Genomic DNA, 15,500 nt, shown 5'->3' with positions numbered 1-15,500 from the left:
AGACACTTAAACGTTGCAATTTGAAAACTCTAGGCTGACATTTGAGATGTGACGAGCATTTTCAAATGGATTAGTGTTTACACGGTAGAGTAATTAGACTTTTGGAGTGCATGTATCCATATTTTTTTAAACCTAATTTCATACAGTAATTTGATATTTTATGTCCATGTAAATAACCATAGTCACCAACTCGTCTAGGTAACACCAGCAATGATGGTTTTTTTCAGTGGCTCAGTCTTAAGAAGCACCTCATTCAGTGCAGTGTGTGGCGCTTAAGGATATTGAGTCGACATTGTTAAAGCTTCTGAGTGCCCTTATGTTTAATTTGTAGTTGTGCCATGTGATGAAGATCAGCATTAAGTCACTCCGGGGCAGTCATCCCTTTCACCTCCAGAACTTTTTTACTCTGTGGCCTCAAACACAACAGGTCTGGTTTATAAATTATTTACATATCAGACATGAAGCAAGACTGTGAGCTAGTCCAGGCAGCCAACTCAAGAACACTTACATGGCATCCTACTCTCACTGCAATATATTGAGCACACACTTTTAATCATGTCGGTGCACTTAAGCCTGCTGCCACACTGCTCACCTGAAAGCTATTCTTAAGAAACCTGATGGGAAGGCGTATAAATAGCACAACATTTTACCAACACAACATCACGTTGTTACCGTGAAACGGTCACGGTAATGTTTAGGCAATAAAACCACTTAGTTAGGTCTAAGAAAAACATCATGTTTGGGCATAAAATCACTACGTAAACTAAGTAAAATACGTATGTAAACAACGTAACATTAGTACGGGAAACACGTCACTGACGTCATTATCGTAACTAACGTAACTAACGTAAATTCAGAATAACTTTGGGACACGAACACCGGTCTCCTGGTTGATAGTTGAATGCTTTTGCATTGCAGTTAGTTCAGACTACATGGCATACACATGACACGCCAAAAGCAACAAAGGCGTTGTTATAGAGTACTGCAGGAATGAGTCCTAAAACCTGTAAATGAGTTAGCATTTTAGCACTTCCGGTTCCCTCGTCTCTAAGTCAATGGGTTTTTTGAATGAGTTTTTAGTTAGATGCCTGAAATAAGGTCTGTGGTTAACACAAACTTAAGAGATTTTAACGTTTTGTTCTATGATATAAAATAAGTCAGTAAATATCCCACTCGTGAATTTTGAAGCTTTTATGTGTCTTAAAAAAGGCAGTTGCTAACAAGTGGCTAAATGAGACTACTAAATGTCATTACGCCAACATGCCCGCCTTTACAGCCTCGTTGTGTATACTCGCATTCATGCCATGGTGACCGTGGTGTAGTTCATTTACAGTCTAACTTTAGCTTTTTCCTTCTGGCAAAAAATCACAATTTATAAAAGTGGTGTTGATTTGTGAAGATTATCTTGCTGTACAAAAGGTGTTAGTATCATAAACTTGTGTTTGCCACAGAGCTTATTTTCTGCAATGATCTAAAACCCAATGGAGAAATCCCATTGGCTTTTTGTTGAGGGAACCAGGGCGATGCTAACTTCCGGGTTGGCAAACAAAAATACGTTATCCTTGCACCACTCTATTGCACGCAAAATGGCTGTGTCATTGTTACACCATTTGGTGAGACCGGGCTGGCACCTCAGCATCCACCTCAGCATCCACCTCAGCATCCACCTGTAGGCTCTGAGTCAACGTTCCCCTCGGTGGGGAAGTTAATTTTGTTGCTTGTGTGGAGCCAGATGGCAGACTTCAACGCGGTACATATTCCACATTCACATAATAATCTATTCCGCTTGAGCTGGCCGACTGAAATGCAGTAATGGAAGACACATTTATGGTTTATGCTTCCTGGCTAATGTAAGCAGCCAGAGTGGGAGTAGTAGCGAAGGTCTTTCTATATATTATTTCTCATTGTCAACAAATCACATTAAAAAACTAACTTTGTGTTAGTCCATCTCTCAGTACTTTCTGATTTCCATACCCTGTCTGTGGGAAAAAAAGGCTCAGACATTTCCTAAAACAGCTGAGCACTGTGGTGTTTAGCAAGCGTTACTCAAACAGGAGTGAATTGTGCATTTTTGAGGGACTAGTTTTAGCTGCGGATTAATACACATTTGGTGCTCTCATGAGTATTTACAGCAGTAGGATGGTTCATGCGTGATTAACTTCAAATAAACTACAGTTCCCATGTTTATTGTAATAAAGGAACATGTCAGCCAGTGCGCTGGTGTGGCTCATTGATGTGTTTTTAATAGTTTTTTGACCGACAATGGAGCAGTGAAGAAATAAGCTGGGCTTTAGCAACACAGACCGTGCTTGTTAATAGGATCCCTTTTCATGGGATTTGTTTACAACAAGAAAAAGGTAGAATACAAACAGAGTTAATTTTAAGCTTGTTAACAAAACTAATCCCATAACGGTTAATATAGATTGTGTGTATCGTTGGCAACACAATTTGACAAGATAGAAGCAGCAGTGTTGTGTTGGACAGTGTGATATTTGGGTGACGGTGGATGATGTGATGAAATATACACACGCTATTCATTTATAGACTCACCCTCCGAGTATAGTAGAGGCCACCCTACATCCACTTCCACAGGGCAATATTTTCAAGTGTAATATCCGTGTTATTGCGACAGCACTGTGCTACTGCAGCATTATAGTGTTAAGAAGTGAAGTTTTTATGGTCAGCGTTGGTTCACAAGCCATAACTCTCCACCTGAGCACCTGAAAAGCGCTGTAAAACCTGCCCACTTACTCTACATGCAGTGATCTTCTTTAATGTTTCAGCAGCAGAGCGGAGAATTTGTCAAATGTGCATCTTTTATGATCTCGTGATGATAGCGCTTCCTGTAACGCAGGAAGAAGGAAAGAAGTTTGGCTTCTCTTCGCCAGGCCTGAGACAAGAGTGTAAAGAATCCATAATTTGATTTATGTTGTCTCCAGTGGGACTCGGAGGGCTCTGCTTCACTGAGATAGGAAAGAGAAGTCAGTGCAAAGAAGAGGAAATCTTGTGATTTATGTGTTTGCCCAGATCATAAAAGGACTGCTGTCCAACCATTTCTTGAATCGGGAATGAGATGTGTTTTTTTGTACCAATGAATGTGAAGAGGAGGGTTAGATGACATGTTTAACGCTTTCACCTTTAATAATGAACTGTCAACACACATGCTGTGAGGTCTCACTTTGAAAGAGAAAAATTCCCACGCACCAGAGAAGACGTTTATTTTGGAATAAAATGAGTCTTCATTTAAAATGAAAATATACATTACACACTGACTTTCTACAGACTTCCAACTTTCTCAGCTGTCGTTTTGTTTTATCTGTAGATGTGTTTGTTGTGATTTAATGTGGAGTTTCAAGAAGTTTAATCAAAAAAATAAATCTCAGATTTGACAATTAATTTGAATCCAATTACTCATGTTTGGCTTTTGTGACAGCTGGTTGTCATTAGCTAATCCTGTCCTGCCACGGCTTTGAGATTTGGGGAAATAAGCTTATTCCCTTTCTTGATGAGAGTTATATTAAAGTATAATATGAAGGAATTTCCTAAAAAAATAGACTGATACAAAAATAATCCCTCTCAATCATCACTTCTGACCCACTAGAAGTGTGTGGTCTGTATCTGCAGACACCCTGCAGCCCTCTACCTGGATTTTCTCTTTTCTTCTTATTTTGCTGCGTTTGGGACTCTTCTGGGCGTCAGCAAAGAGCCTTTGGGGTGTATCCCCCAGCCAATAACAGCGCGCAGGGTGTGCAGCCCGCTCAGGCCGACAAATACTGCCGGTTTGTCATGCCCCTCTGCGTCTGATAACGAGGCACAAGTCAACCTTTAGTTCAGTCAGATACAAAGCAGCCGTATTTGATAGATGAGAATGGGTTGTTACATCGCTGTGTGTTTCCCCGGTTCCTTGCCATCGGTGTGTCAGTATGACCAAGGCACACACATCGAGCAGACAGGACAGGATGAAACCTTCCCTTCGGCTGCATCCATTCAAAATCCAGCAACGTGGCACTTTCCCGTAGGGTTGTGCGGAGTGAGTTGTGTGTTTATTTGTGCTTTAGAACATAACCACAGTGAAACAATCAGAAAATAAAGTTTTATTTCTCTGATTCACTTCTTTGTTCTCACTAACGCCGCTCTGTCTCTTCATTCACTCTATTGTTCGTCTCTCTCTGTCTCTCTCTATCGCTCTCTCTCTCTCTCTCTCTCTCACAAATGAACATGTTATATCACATTTGTTTAATCTATGCACAAAGAGAAATGTAAAAACTATAAGTGGTTTTACATGGGGTTAGTGTACGTGCTGTAATTAGCCTTAGCAACTAGTGCTCGGCCCAATCCCCCAGGAAGAGTGCCGGACTTTGAAACAAATTTGAAATAGTGGCCAAACCGTGGAATTACAACTCCGTGTCATCACGTGATGCAATTGGGCCCAAAAGACTTTTTCCCATAGACTTACATTGGGAAAGAGACGTCTGTTTATCAGTGGATCATTTTTTTTTTTAGGTAAATCTACTTCCCAGTACTAACACTTGAATAGCCCTGATTTAAATCATTAGGTCCTAAAAGTTGTAAAATGCACTAATAGCCGTATCCAGAGTTATTTCCCTTCCTCCGTTCATGTGAATGAGCCCCAGACCGAGGCTGGACCAAGGGCTTGGAGGCGGAGTTAAAGGAAACGCTGTGCGCCGGCTCTCTGGATGGAGAAGATCACCGGAAGATCCGGATACTTTTATACTCAGAAGTCAAACTTTTTTGCTTTATGTGCCACTGAGCAACTTTCATAGGAATGGACGGGGCCCCATCTCCAACGCTGTGTCCAGTTCTCTTTATACATCCATGGCTCGGCCTTAGCAACTTCCTGGAGTCTCCACTTGTTGCCTGGCAACCTCACAGTGATGGCAAGACTACGGATTAATTATACAACATACAACTTCTTAATAAATGAGCTTTAGAGGTTCTGGTAGGCTTTTTTTTTAGATGTTGGACAGAGCCAGGCTAGCTGTTTCTCTCACACCTCCTCTATAAATATACTAATATATATTTTTTAACCTTTTTCATCCTGTCTGAGTTTCAGGAATGTTCTATATTTATGTGTGCACGTGTTTCCTCGAAGGGAAAATGGCACATTAGCATCACATATTTGCTGTGTCAGTCTCATATGGTCTTAAGCATTGTGAAAAGTTTACCCAAGGTAATCTTCTTAAATAGGAAAAAAAATTGCAAAGCAACTACCATGATAATTTAGTTCAACTGTGTCCACAACTTTGAAATCAAATTATACGGTGGATCCATAATTCCCAAAGCATTTTGGCCTCATGACAGTGAAAATCTAAATCTATCATTCATAAAACTGCTGTGGCGACATTGATACTTCAGAGTGAATTTAATACAGCTTATGAAATCCTCTGCAGTCTGAATCTGCAGTTGTTAACATGAGAATCAAACAGGAACCAAGGTCGAGGTTGAGGTCTCAACCACGGTCACTTAAGTGGATGATTGTGCATGACTCTGAAACCGTTTCTGCCATCAACCCTCTGATTTTTGCTTCCAAAAGGCCACATAGACCCACAGTGTGTCCCACAGCATCGGACAAACTCGAGAAAAATAGACTCCCACAACGCCATAAATGAATGCAGTCCTTTCTACAGCATCACTTGGCATCCCCTAGCAGCCCCCTACAGTCATAAATAACTTAAGAGCTTATGAAAAACAATGTAAATAGCAAAGTCAAGTGTTTTTGTCTCATGTGGACGAGGGAGGGCAATCAAATATCAATCTCAAATTATTACCACTGCACCAATCAATGATTAAAAGCCTGACTCTCTCTCTCATCTCAGGTATTCTTTATGGTTGATACAATAAGAAATAAGAGCAGTTATGAATTAAATTAAAAGAAAAGTAGTCTCTGGACAACAGTTTGTTTGGCACTGCTTAAATTAGTGACGATCAAAGTACAGGCTGCAGTTTCTCCATTGACAATATTTGGGAAACAGTTGAAAGTATACAAGTATACTGTACAATATAAGTCTGAATCTTTACAAACAATCTTTACATTCAGTTATAACTCATATATTGATTCATTATAAGTTATAGCATGTAAGTTTTACCATGGACTACAACAACCACATAAGCTTTGAAGGATTTCATTGGCCAGCGGATACAGTAACCATCACAAAACGGTGACAACTGCAAGTTAAAAAAACATCTTCACCAATTTGACAACACATACTGTACGTAGAGAAAACGCCACCACATACAGAAACACGCAAGTAGCACACACGACAACGGACACTGTTTCTAGGGGACATTAAAAAGTGATGCACACGGCCAAAATTAATATTACCAAACAAACCTGCTTATTATCAAATTATCATAAACTAATTTCCACAGAGTTCCCCGTTTTTCCCAGCTGGTAATCCAGCCTAGATCAAGTGAAAAACAGCACAGAGTAGAACCATATAACACAATGTGATTCACCTCTGCTTGAACACACACAGTATATCACATTCAGTGCGTCAGTGCCATTGTAAACATACTTCATAACTCTGATGACAAAAGATAATCCAAACATAAATGTCCTGTACTACATTGCCTCTCACTTTTCATTATGCAAATGTACAATCAGGCAAATGGCATGATGTTGATGCCAAAGCATTACCTGTCCTTCATGCTGTCTTTGTTGTCTCTGCAATATCACTGTATTTGTCCTCTGAGTCCATTATGAAAGTAGCTCCTCATCACAAAAAAATACACTTCGAAGCCCAAAAGTAGCTCCTGAGCAGTTTGAGTAAATACAGATGGGTCTTGCATTGAATATAAGAAAGACGTTGTACATTAAATACGACAACAGGAGAACACCACCATATTATTCTGCAAATGAAGACAACCAAAATCAATGTATTACATCAATATATACAATCAAGTTTAGCTATACCAAATCTCTTCTCAAGTAACAAGCCTGTCAGTATTTAGATGTTCATTGCTGATAACAGGACAGTGGTGGTGAGGTGTGTAGCTCTAATTATAGCTCAGGAGGCTTAAAGACTTGGATAAATAAACGAAGAGAGACAAAAACACAGAATGTCTGATGTATATTACTTTAAAACCAACCCACTGGGATTGTAATACATCCACTGGGATCAACCTCCCAAGCGTAGGCCTATCATGAAAATCTGAAACATTCTTGTTAGTCATTATTTTGGCGCGACATTCAGTGTAAAGCAGTCACTGGTGTTTTACGCTGCATGCGATTAAAGTCTACAACAAACAGAAAGGGGCTGTTCTGCTATAAATAGCAAAACAACAGACTTTGGACCTGTACTCATGATAAACTACCATATTTCTCTTTAAATGTTGAAATATTTCTCTAATAATTGACTACCATATACCATGAAATGCCTTTTTGTTTTTTCATCTATGAAATAATTGCTTCCTCTGACTAGTTTGGCAGACAATCAGGACCAAAATCTATAGATTAACCATTTATTAACATTTATAAAGGTAGACTTATTATCATTAATAACTGCAGACGTGCTGGCTAAGTCAAAAGTGAGAAACTCTTGAGCATTTATTAATGGATTACCATCATTCAACTGCATTCTTACAAAATAGAAAGGATAAACCCCAGCCGATGAGATGCTAACAACCAAAATGTGCTCCTATTAATGGCTTATAAATCATTAGGACAATATTTATCAACCATTAATAAAGCCATTAGTTACAACTAATAAGCTCTTCATAAAGAGTTCCTTATTAGAAAGTATTCCGATTGAAGACTTCGCAATGTGTGGAGATGACATTTTCCATTAATCAACTCTTGCAGCTGTGAAGTGGAATTAAATGTCATGCTAATGGTACAACAGCTTGTTTGTCAGTGGAAGATCTCACAAGCTGCACTTGAGCGTTGCCACTAACCAGCATGTAGCCAGCGGTTGATAAAGGTTAATGAACGCTCCCAGTCCAAAAAGTAAAGGATTCACACTTTGAGTCGCTCCTCAGCGTCCCTTCTCATCTGCACGTCTTTGAAAGTCAGTCAGTGCTGATATTCCCTCTGGTTTTGGCTCAGAAACAGTCACTTTCCTTTTTAGCGTGCCGGCCTTCCTCTGAGCAGTACATCTGCTTCTTTTGCCTTAGATTTCCTGTTGGAACACCTTTGTTTGTTCGTTTGTTTTGGTGCAAAGGGACAGCACACAAACACAGACAGAGGTAGACACATGAAATAGACAGAGCGCAAAGGTTTACAAGCAACACATCCCATAATGTGGACAGGGAGGAACAGATGAAACATGACACAAATTTGACTAAACTGAACAAACCCCTCCAAAAATAAAATAAAATAAACAAAAATAAAAAATATGTGCAAGCCAGTTATCGTTACTAAGATAGGGTATGCAGGGCACACGTGTGTATGTGTACTAGTGTGTGTTTATTTATAACTAAAAGAGAAAAGACAAAGAGGTAGACTGAGCTAATAAACAAAAAATAGAATTAAAAAAGTCATAAGAAACTAAATTAGTGTTATGGCAACACTGAAACTGGTTACCACAGCCCCCCGCGGAGGCCACGGCTGAGCCAGAGGTGCTGCCTCAGGTAGAAGTAGAGAAGTGAATTATGTACAGTAAATCTATGAGATGATGAAAGAGTGAGCAAATGGGTTGATCTTACACACGTGTGTGATACCTCAGGTTTTGCTGGACTGTGACCAAGTTGTAGGAGGAGGAAAAAAAAGGAATTTAAAAATATTAGAAAATAAATAACAACATTAATAGTAACAATAACAAAAAGGATGGAAAGCGCTGGCTAGATAAACACATAATATAATACAATAATAATAATAATAATATTACCATGATCAATAACATGGAATAATAAAAATGTAATTATCATTATCATCATGACTGTAGGTTTACACGTGTGTGTGCATGTCATCAGGCGAGTGTGTGACATGGAGCTTCATCCTACAAGGATAAGTAAAGAAAGTGTGTAGGTCAGCTTTAAAGGAACAGTGTGTAGCATTACGGGGGATCTAATAGCAGAAATGGAATATAAACTATGTTTTTATGAGTGTATAATCACCTGAAACTAAGAATTGTGGTGTTTTCGTTAGCTTAGAATGAGCCCTTCATATCTACATAGGAAGCAGGTCCTATTCACTGAGTCCACCATGATGCTCCGCCATGTTTCTACAGTAGCCCAGAACGGACAAACCAAACACTGACTTTAGAGAGGGCCTTTCTCATTTTTCCGTTACCTGAAGGCCACTATAGATTTCCGACATGCTTGTGAAACTGCAGTAACGTGAGCTGCAGAGTGCAAAACCGTGGCAACGTGACTTCCGCTGCTCCTAAAGTAGTATTATTATGGTACGGATGACCTCTGAGCGAGGCGAACGACCTTACCACGGTTCTGCACTCGGCTGCTCACGTTACTGTAGTCTTGGAAAGGGAGAAGTGAAGCTTCGGTTATACTTTCCGCAAGGACGATCGCACGGACATGAGCTGACGCGGAACCGTGATGAGGAAACGTTTGGATGGTAAATGGTAAATGGACTTGCATTTATATAGCGCCTTTCTAGTCTTCTGACCACTCAAAGCGCGTTACACTACATGTCAGCATTCACACACACATTCATACACTGATGGCAAGGTGCCAACCTGCCCATCAGGATCTAATCTGAATACTCATTCACACAGCGACGGCACAGCCTTCAAGAGCAATTTGGGGTTAAGTATCTTGCTCAAGGACACTTCGACATGTGGACTGAAGGAGCCGGGGTACAAACCTTTCAATTTGTGGGTGACCCGCTCTACCTCTGAGCCACAGCCGCCTTTTATACTCCATGTGGATTTCTCCTCACTGCAAACAGACATTCTCAAAGCTACTCAAAGCTCTCCATTTTTTCCCACCCATCCGCATCCAAGTAGTTAGAAAAAATTGGATGTGCATGGACGGGAGAAAACCTGCCATATGGACCCCCCGCGAAGGGCCTCTGAGGGTGTCTGATGGTGTGATGGCACTTTCGCCGTGCGGACACTCACGACCCCTCATGGATGCGTCAAGCATAAATCAAGCATGAGCGGAGGGGTACTCAGTTGGTTGCGATCTGCAACCACACCACTAGATGCCGCCAAATCCTACACACTGTACCTTTAAGAGGAATGATTATATGTGACTGTAACTGAGTGAGTGAGTATTGCACTGCATATGTTGAAAACCTTTGACTTGTATTTTACTTAGTGATGGTTGATATTTGAGCTTCATATCCAGTTTTTTCATGGTATCAATTTGTGACTTAATTATTTGAAAAAGCTGCAGAATGTGACTTCACAGGCAGCACAATTCATCAAGCTACTTCCTTTTGAGGCGAGCGGCGAAAACATTATATACAAAAATACATCTCTCTGATTAGATGACAGTACAGCGGTTGTTGGGTTCATTGATCATACTGGAACCATCCGCTTTGACCACCGTGACCTTGGATGATTGCTGGGAGCTGTGCCGCGTATTCCGGGAGCAAAGACGCTCGCGGTAATTCTGAGCGAAGATGAGCAACATGAGCGGGTTGATGCAGCTGTGGGAGTAGCTGAGGCAGATGCTGATGTTGTAGGCATAGATGAAGGCAATAGTCGGGGTGTTGTTGGTTAGGTTGACCACCTGAATGACGTGGTAGGGCGACCAGCAGATCAGGAACAGGGCGATGACCATTAGGACCATCTTGGTGGCTCTTTTAGCCCAAACAGACTGCTTGCGTTTGACACGCCGGATGGAGCTGAAGACGCGATAGAGAGTGAGCGAGTAAAAAGTGCTGATGATGATGAGGGGGATGATGAAGCCCAGGATGGACTGGTAGAGAGTGTACCAGTACATGTCCTCAGGCCCGTCCAGATTCATCATGCACACCTCCAAATGATGTCTGCGCACAACCTTGGCGTACAGCATGACGGGGACGGTGAGGAGGAAGCTGCCCAGCCACACCAGCATGTTGATGATGATGGTCCACTGGATGGTCCTCTTCTCTGAGGTTGGGTGGACGATAGCGATGTACCTAGGAGGAGGAAGAGGTCACATTTTTAGATCTGGACTGCATTCAGATGACAAAAGCAACTTTGCTGCAGTGCATTTAAAGAACATTAGAGGTCATTTTCATCCTCGCCAAGCAAATCAAGCGAGGGGAAATGATGAAAAATTAAGTGCCATGTCAGAGATACACTGTCAACGTGCTCAGTAGAGAAATGAATGCAGTGACAAATTAGTATAATTTAAAAGGTGACAGCGGTAGAAAATGAACACTTTTCCATTTGGATTTTGCATTTGATTGTGTTTCAATTTGAGGAGCTGCTCAGCTAGACAAAATTGACAGTCTTTAGGATATTTGCATGAAATGAATGACCACTTTATCATCAATTACACCAAGTGGCATTCAAGTGGAGTGAATTAAGTATCCCCAGTTGCTGTCTACATGTTACATGTTACTCCATGCTCGTGCCCCGACCGTTCTGGTTTCGATTTAGCAGGCGTGGAAACAATAAAGACTCCGACATGCTTGCGGTTTTCTCCGGGACATCCTGTATGTTAGACTATAAATCAATTGTTTTGCATTATGATCATCAACAGAAGCTGGCATCCTCTGTTGAAGTTAAATAAATGTATATTCAGCACAGTGCAGATCAATGGCCAGTGTGTGGCCTACTGATGTGTTGCCTCAGATCAGCCAAGTCAGATATTGATATATGATCAAAAACGTACACTTCGGACTCCCAGAACTCAGCACGCTTTGTTTCATGCTGAGAAACACTGAGGAAAGCCTGGGGCTGAAACGCGTCCTGTGCATTATCCAAATTTTATTACATACTTATTTGCGAGTGCTAACGACTTAATTTGCTACTGTGTGATTTTCGGGTCGGCACCGATTAAACTCTAAAGACTTTTGAGTTGAGTGTGAGTGTGCACACCAGTTCTTTTGATTCTCTGTATAATATAACACTAGAGCAAATGGATTCAGGATCCACAGTGAAAGTATCTCTTTGTAATCTTTAAATACTTCTTGATTTATTGCACTTCCTTCTAAAGTTGCTCTTCGACAACTGTTTCTACTTGTATTTAACTCTGCTGCTGCTGCATGGAAACAGGAACATGTTGATATCCACAAAACTGCCATGAAATTAAATTACACAGCGTCTTGAGTTAAAGAACAAGCACAAATAACTTATTCCTGTGTCGATGAAAACAACACTGTCTTTGTTGGCGCTACCAGGGGTATTCCCCTATAGTAACATTATAATGTTAGTTTGGAATGTGTCTAACAGCTGAGAAGGAAAAAATAGGACATAGGACAACTGGAAATTCATGTTTTTAACAGATATAACTTGGTAATATTGATATTAGAAGTTCACTTTTTTCACTGTGACTAGAACTTCTCGTAAACTCAGATAAACAACTGTGATTTTGATTGTACGGGAACACGGGGCTCAGGGGAATCATTGGAGCTGTCAAATGGAAAACTGCAATTACAGTTTTGTTGAATTAGGATACCAAACAATACATTTCATCAGCCCTGTGAAAGGTTTTAAACGTTATAATTATGTTGCTTTTTGTATTCGTTCTATTGAGGTGGCACACAAGATAGCTTTTTGTTTGTTTGTTAAAGGTTATCATTAGTCTGATCTCCCTTTTTACAGAAGATTGCTTGTTTTGAAGGTGTTCGTTTCTGTTTGATCTCTGTTTTCGGTATTTGTTGCAGCAAACATTTGTAACTTAATCATTTGAAAGGATAGAGTTGAATTGTGTCAAGGTAAATACTACAAAACAGTATTGACAAAATGATAATGATAAAAGTAATAAGTCTGCTACTAAATGTTGTGGAACCAGTAAAGGATGTTTCTCAGTGCAGGCGGTGCTGCTCATCAGAACACAATTAGCTGGTCTAGTGGCCCTACAGAAAAGCATTATGTACAGTATATTATCCTGAAGATGTGTGACATTAGAGCTGTGAGAGCAGCTCCTGCTGCGGTGATTACCTCCAAATGGAGATGTTTATCAGTGGAATACTTGGTGTAGACTCATTTAGATGTCCTCAATGTGTTCAGATCATAAACATGACACATACATCATTATTACAGGGAACACTATGTCTTCAATGGCTGTTGAACAGATGATTACCCTACTGGATGGACTGTCTGGTGATTAGCTCTTTTTAAATGTAAAAACACTGCACTGTAAACAAGTGCTGTTAATTTACAGCAGGATTTCAACAGTATTAGCCTGTTATTGCTAAAAACAGTGCTTTACTGTTAATACAAAATAAAACCTGTTAAATTACACTCATAGGCCGTTTTTTAACTGAACTATAATGCATTCTTAAAAAACAGCACTTTACTGCTGATCAACTGTCTAAAGTATCATCAGTAACAGTTTCATGCAGTATTTTTTTTAATTCTGGGACCTGATCTGCACATGTGAGGCTTGTACATTGTACATGATTGTAAAATCAGTGAATTATCTTTATTGTTCTTCACTCACATGTTGTTCTGGTTTGCATTCTGTGCTTGTAGCCAGCTATAGACAGACATTTTGGGAGTCTATTATAGCCTTTTTCCTAACAAGTGCCTTTAATTGTATTTAGTGTGACTATTCCTCTGTAACCTACTAAGACTATTCATCTAGGCGAAACAATATTTTTTATTAAAATGTATGTAAAAAATAAAACCTAAATAGTGCATTAAAACAAATCAGTAAGATAATGTAAAAGAAAGGTGAAAAACAGCTATATAATGTATCTTTAAACAGTAAATTAACTGTAAATACTGTGAAATTAATAAAGAAACAACCAGTTCAAACTGTATTTTTCATTAACAGTACAAAGCTGTAAATTTCAGCGACAGTATAATAATGTTATTTTTACAGTAACATAAAGGCAACCCTGCTGCCAGTTCTTTACTGTTATTTTCTTCTTTAATTCTTAACAGTGTGGAAAACAGCTGGGGGGGAATTAAATAGTTTAGCTTTACTCTCAGAGAAAATATTATTATTGTTATGATTATGAATGCTATTATTATTATTATATATCTGCATAAATGCTGTATTTTTATGTCAAAGTATAGAGAATAGCTCTTATACTTTTATCACATCTTCTAAAAGAATGATAATAAAACACTGGCATCACATCTGGATTTGGACACTTACCGATCAATGCACAACACAGTGACTATTCCCACTGTGGTGAACTGGTTGCTGACATCCACCACCACCACAGCTTTGCACATGAAGTTTCCGAACACCCACTGCCTGTCTCTGACCAGCTGGTGGATGTTGAAGGGCATCACCAGCAGGAACAGCATGTCTGCTATGGCCAAGTTCAGCAAATAGATGTCGGATACCATCTTCTTCTTGCATGCTTTCACCGCGTAGATGACCAGCCCGTTGGCTATAACTCCCACCAAGCACAGGATGCCATAGATGGAAGGGAATATGTGCATGAAAGTAGTGATGTCGATGAAGTTGAAAGAGGAACGAGTTGAACTCCGACATGACGGGTCGGTTAAGTTCTCTGTTTGGTTGTTTTTGCAAAAAATGCCCGATGTGTCATTCATCTTCAGATCCTCTTAGTAATGATAATCGCCTCTGTTGGAATCAAAGCGCGCACAGTGAAGTGCGCTCTCCAAGCTGATGACTGCTCTCCAAAGTTGCGCAGCAAACTCTCTCCAAGAGCTCGTGTCCTCAAAGATTATATGATTTAAAACAGGAAAACAGTGAAATCTAATCAAGTCCGACTACATGAGCAGTAGAGTCCCTGGAACATGTTTATCTCTGGAGCCAAGAAGTTATGATATGACCATGTTACCGCTGTGCGCATCCGCTGCGCGCTTTACCAAACCCAGAGCGCGCCTCAGGGGATTCTAGTTCCCTCCCTTCAAATCTAATTCGCTGTGTCACATCAAATAAAACAACTCTGCCAGATATCTTGGCTCGCTTTACGCCTTCATAACACATTTGAATTGAGGAGAGTAACGACTTAAAGTGATGCATTTTGATGCAGTTTGCAATTTAAAGGTCCCATATTATAACATTTTTTGAGATTTTCAGTTTTTTTAATTATAAAGCAGGCTTAAAGGGACTATTTGTAACTTTCAGAAATGCTTGATAACAGCGACACCTGTGGCCGTGAAGTCAACGAAAGTCAGCTTCGGGCTCGCGCTTGCTCGCTCTACATAGACATGAATGAGCATCCCTCAAAACAGTGAGACGACACGTCAGCTAAAACCACAATATCACTCTTTATTTCACCTGCTTGGCAGTAATGTTAGCTGACCAGACGAAGGTCTCTCCATGAATCACTGCTGATCCTAGTGTTGGCTTTTCCTAACTCAGCCCCGCTGCTTAAGCCTCCGGAGCTGAAGCAGGAAGAGAAATGTTATCGTCTCCGAGCGCGCCCGCAGGGAGACACCGGCACCCGGTCGGAGACGATAACGTTACTCGCTGGGAGCCCCGTCACTTCACAAGAC

General features: G+C 40.3%; 1 protein-coding gene across 1 annotated transcript; it reads right to left on the bottom strand.

Annotated features, from left to right (window-relative positions):
* Positions 1-5,503: 5,503 nt before the first annotated feature.
* mchr2b (melanin concentrating hormone receptor 2b) lies at positions 5,504-14,848 on the bottom strand. Its single transcript, XM_074648216.1, has 2 exons — positions 14,182-14,848; positions 5,504-11,044 (listed from the first exon to the last, which is right to left on the bottom strand). Exons 1-2 carry the CDS (start codon positions 14,586-14,588, stop codon positions 10,405-10,407), a joined length of 1,047 nt encoding a protein of 348 aa, XP_074504317.1. The 5' UTR covers positions 14,589-14,848; the 3' UTR covers positions 5,504-10,404.
* Between the last annotated feature and the right edge of the window lie 652 nt (positions 14,849-15,500).

The sequence above is a fragment of the Sebastes fasciatus genome, chromosome 10 (assembly GCF_043250625.1).
Source record: "Sebastes fasciatus isolate fSebFas1 chromosome 10, fSebFas1.pri, whole genome shotgun sequence".
NCBI classification, from domain to species: Eukaryota; Metazoa; Chordata; class Actinopteri; order Perciformes; family Sebastidae; genus Sebastes; species Sebastes fasciatus.
This window is presented reverse-complemented; position numbering and strand designations above follow the sequence as displayed.

Coding starts and splice junctions, on each gene's coding strand:
- mchr2b (XM_074648216.1), bottom strand. CDS start 14,588: ATGAATGACACATCGGGCATTTTTTGCAAAAACAACCAAACAGAGAAC. Junction 11,045..14,181: donor ACTGTGTTGTGCATTGATCG/GTAAGTGTCCAA, acceptor TCCTCCTCCTAG/GTACATCGCTATCGTCCACC.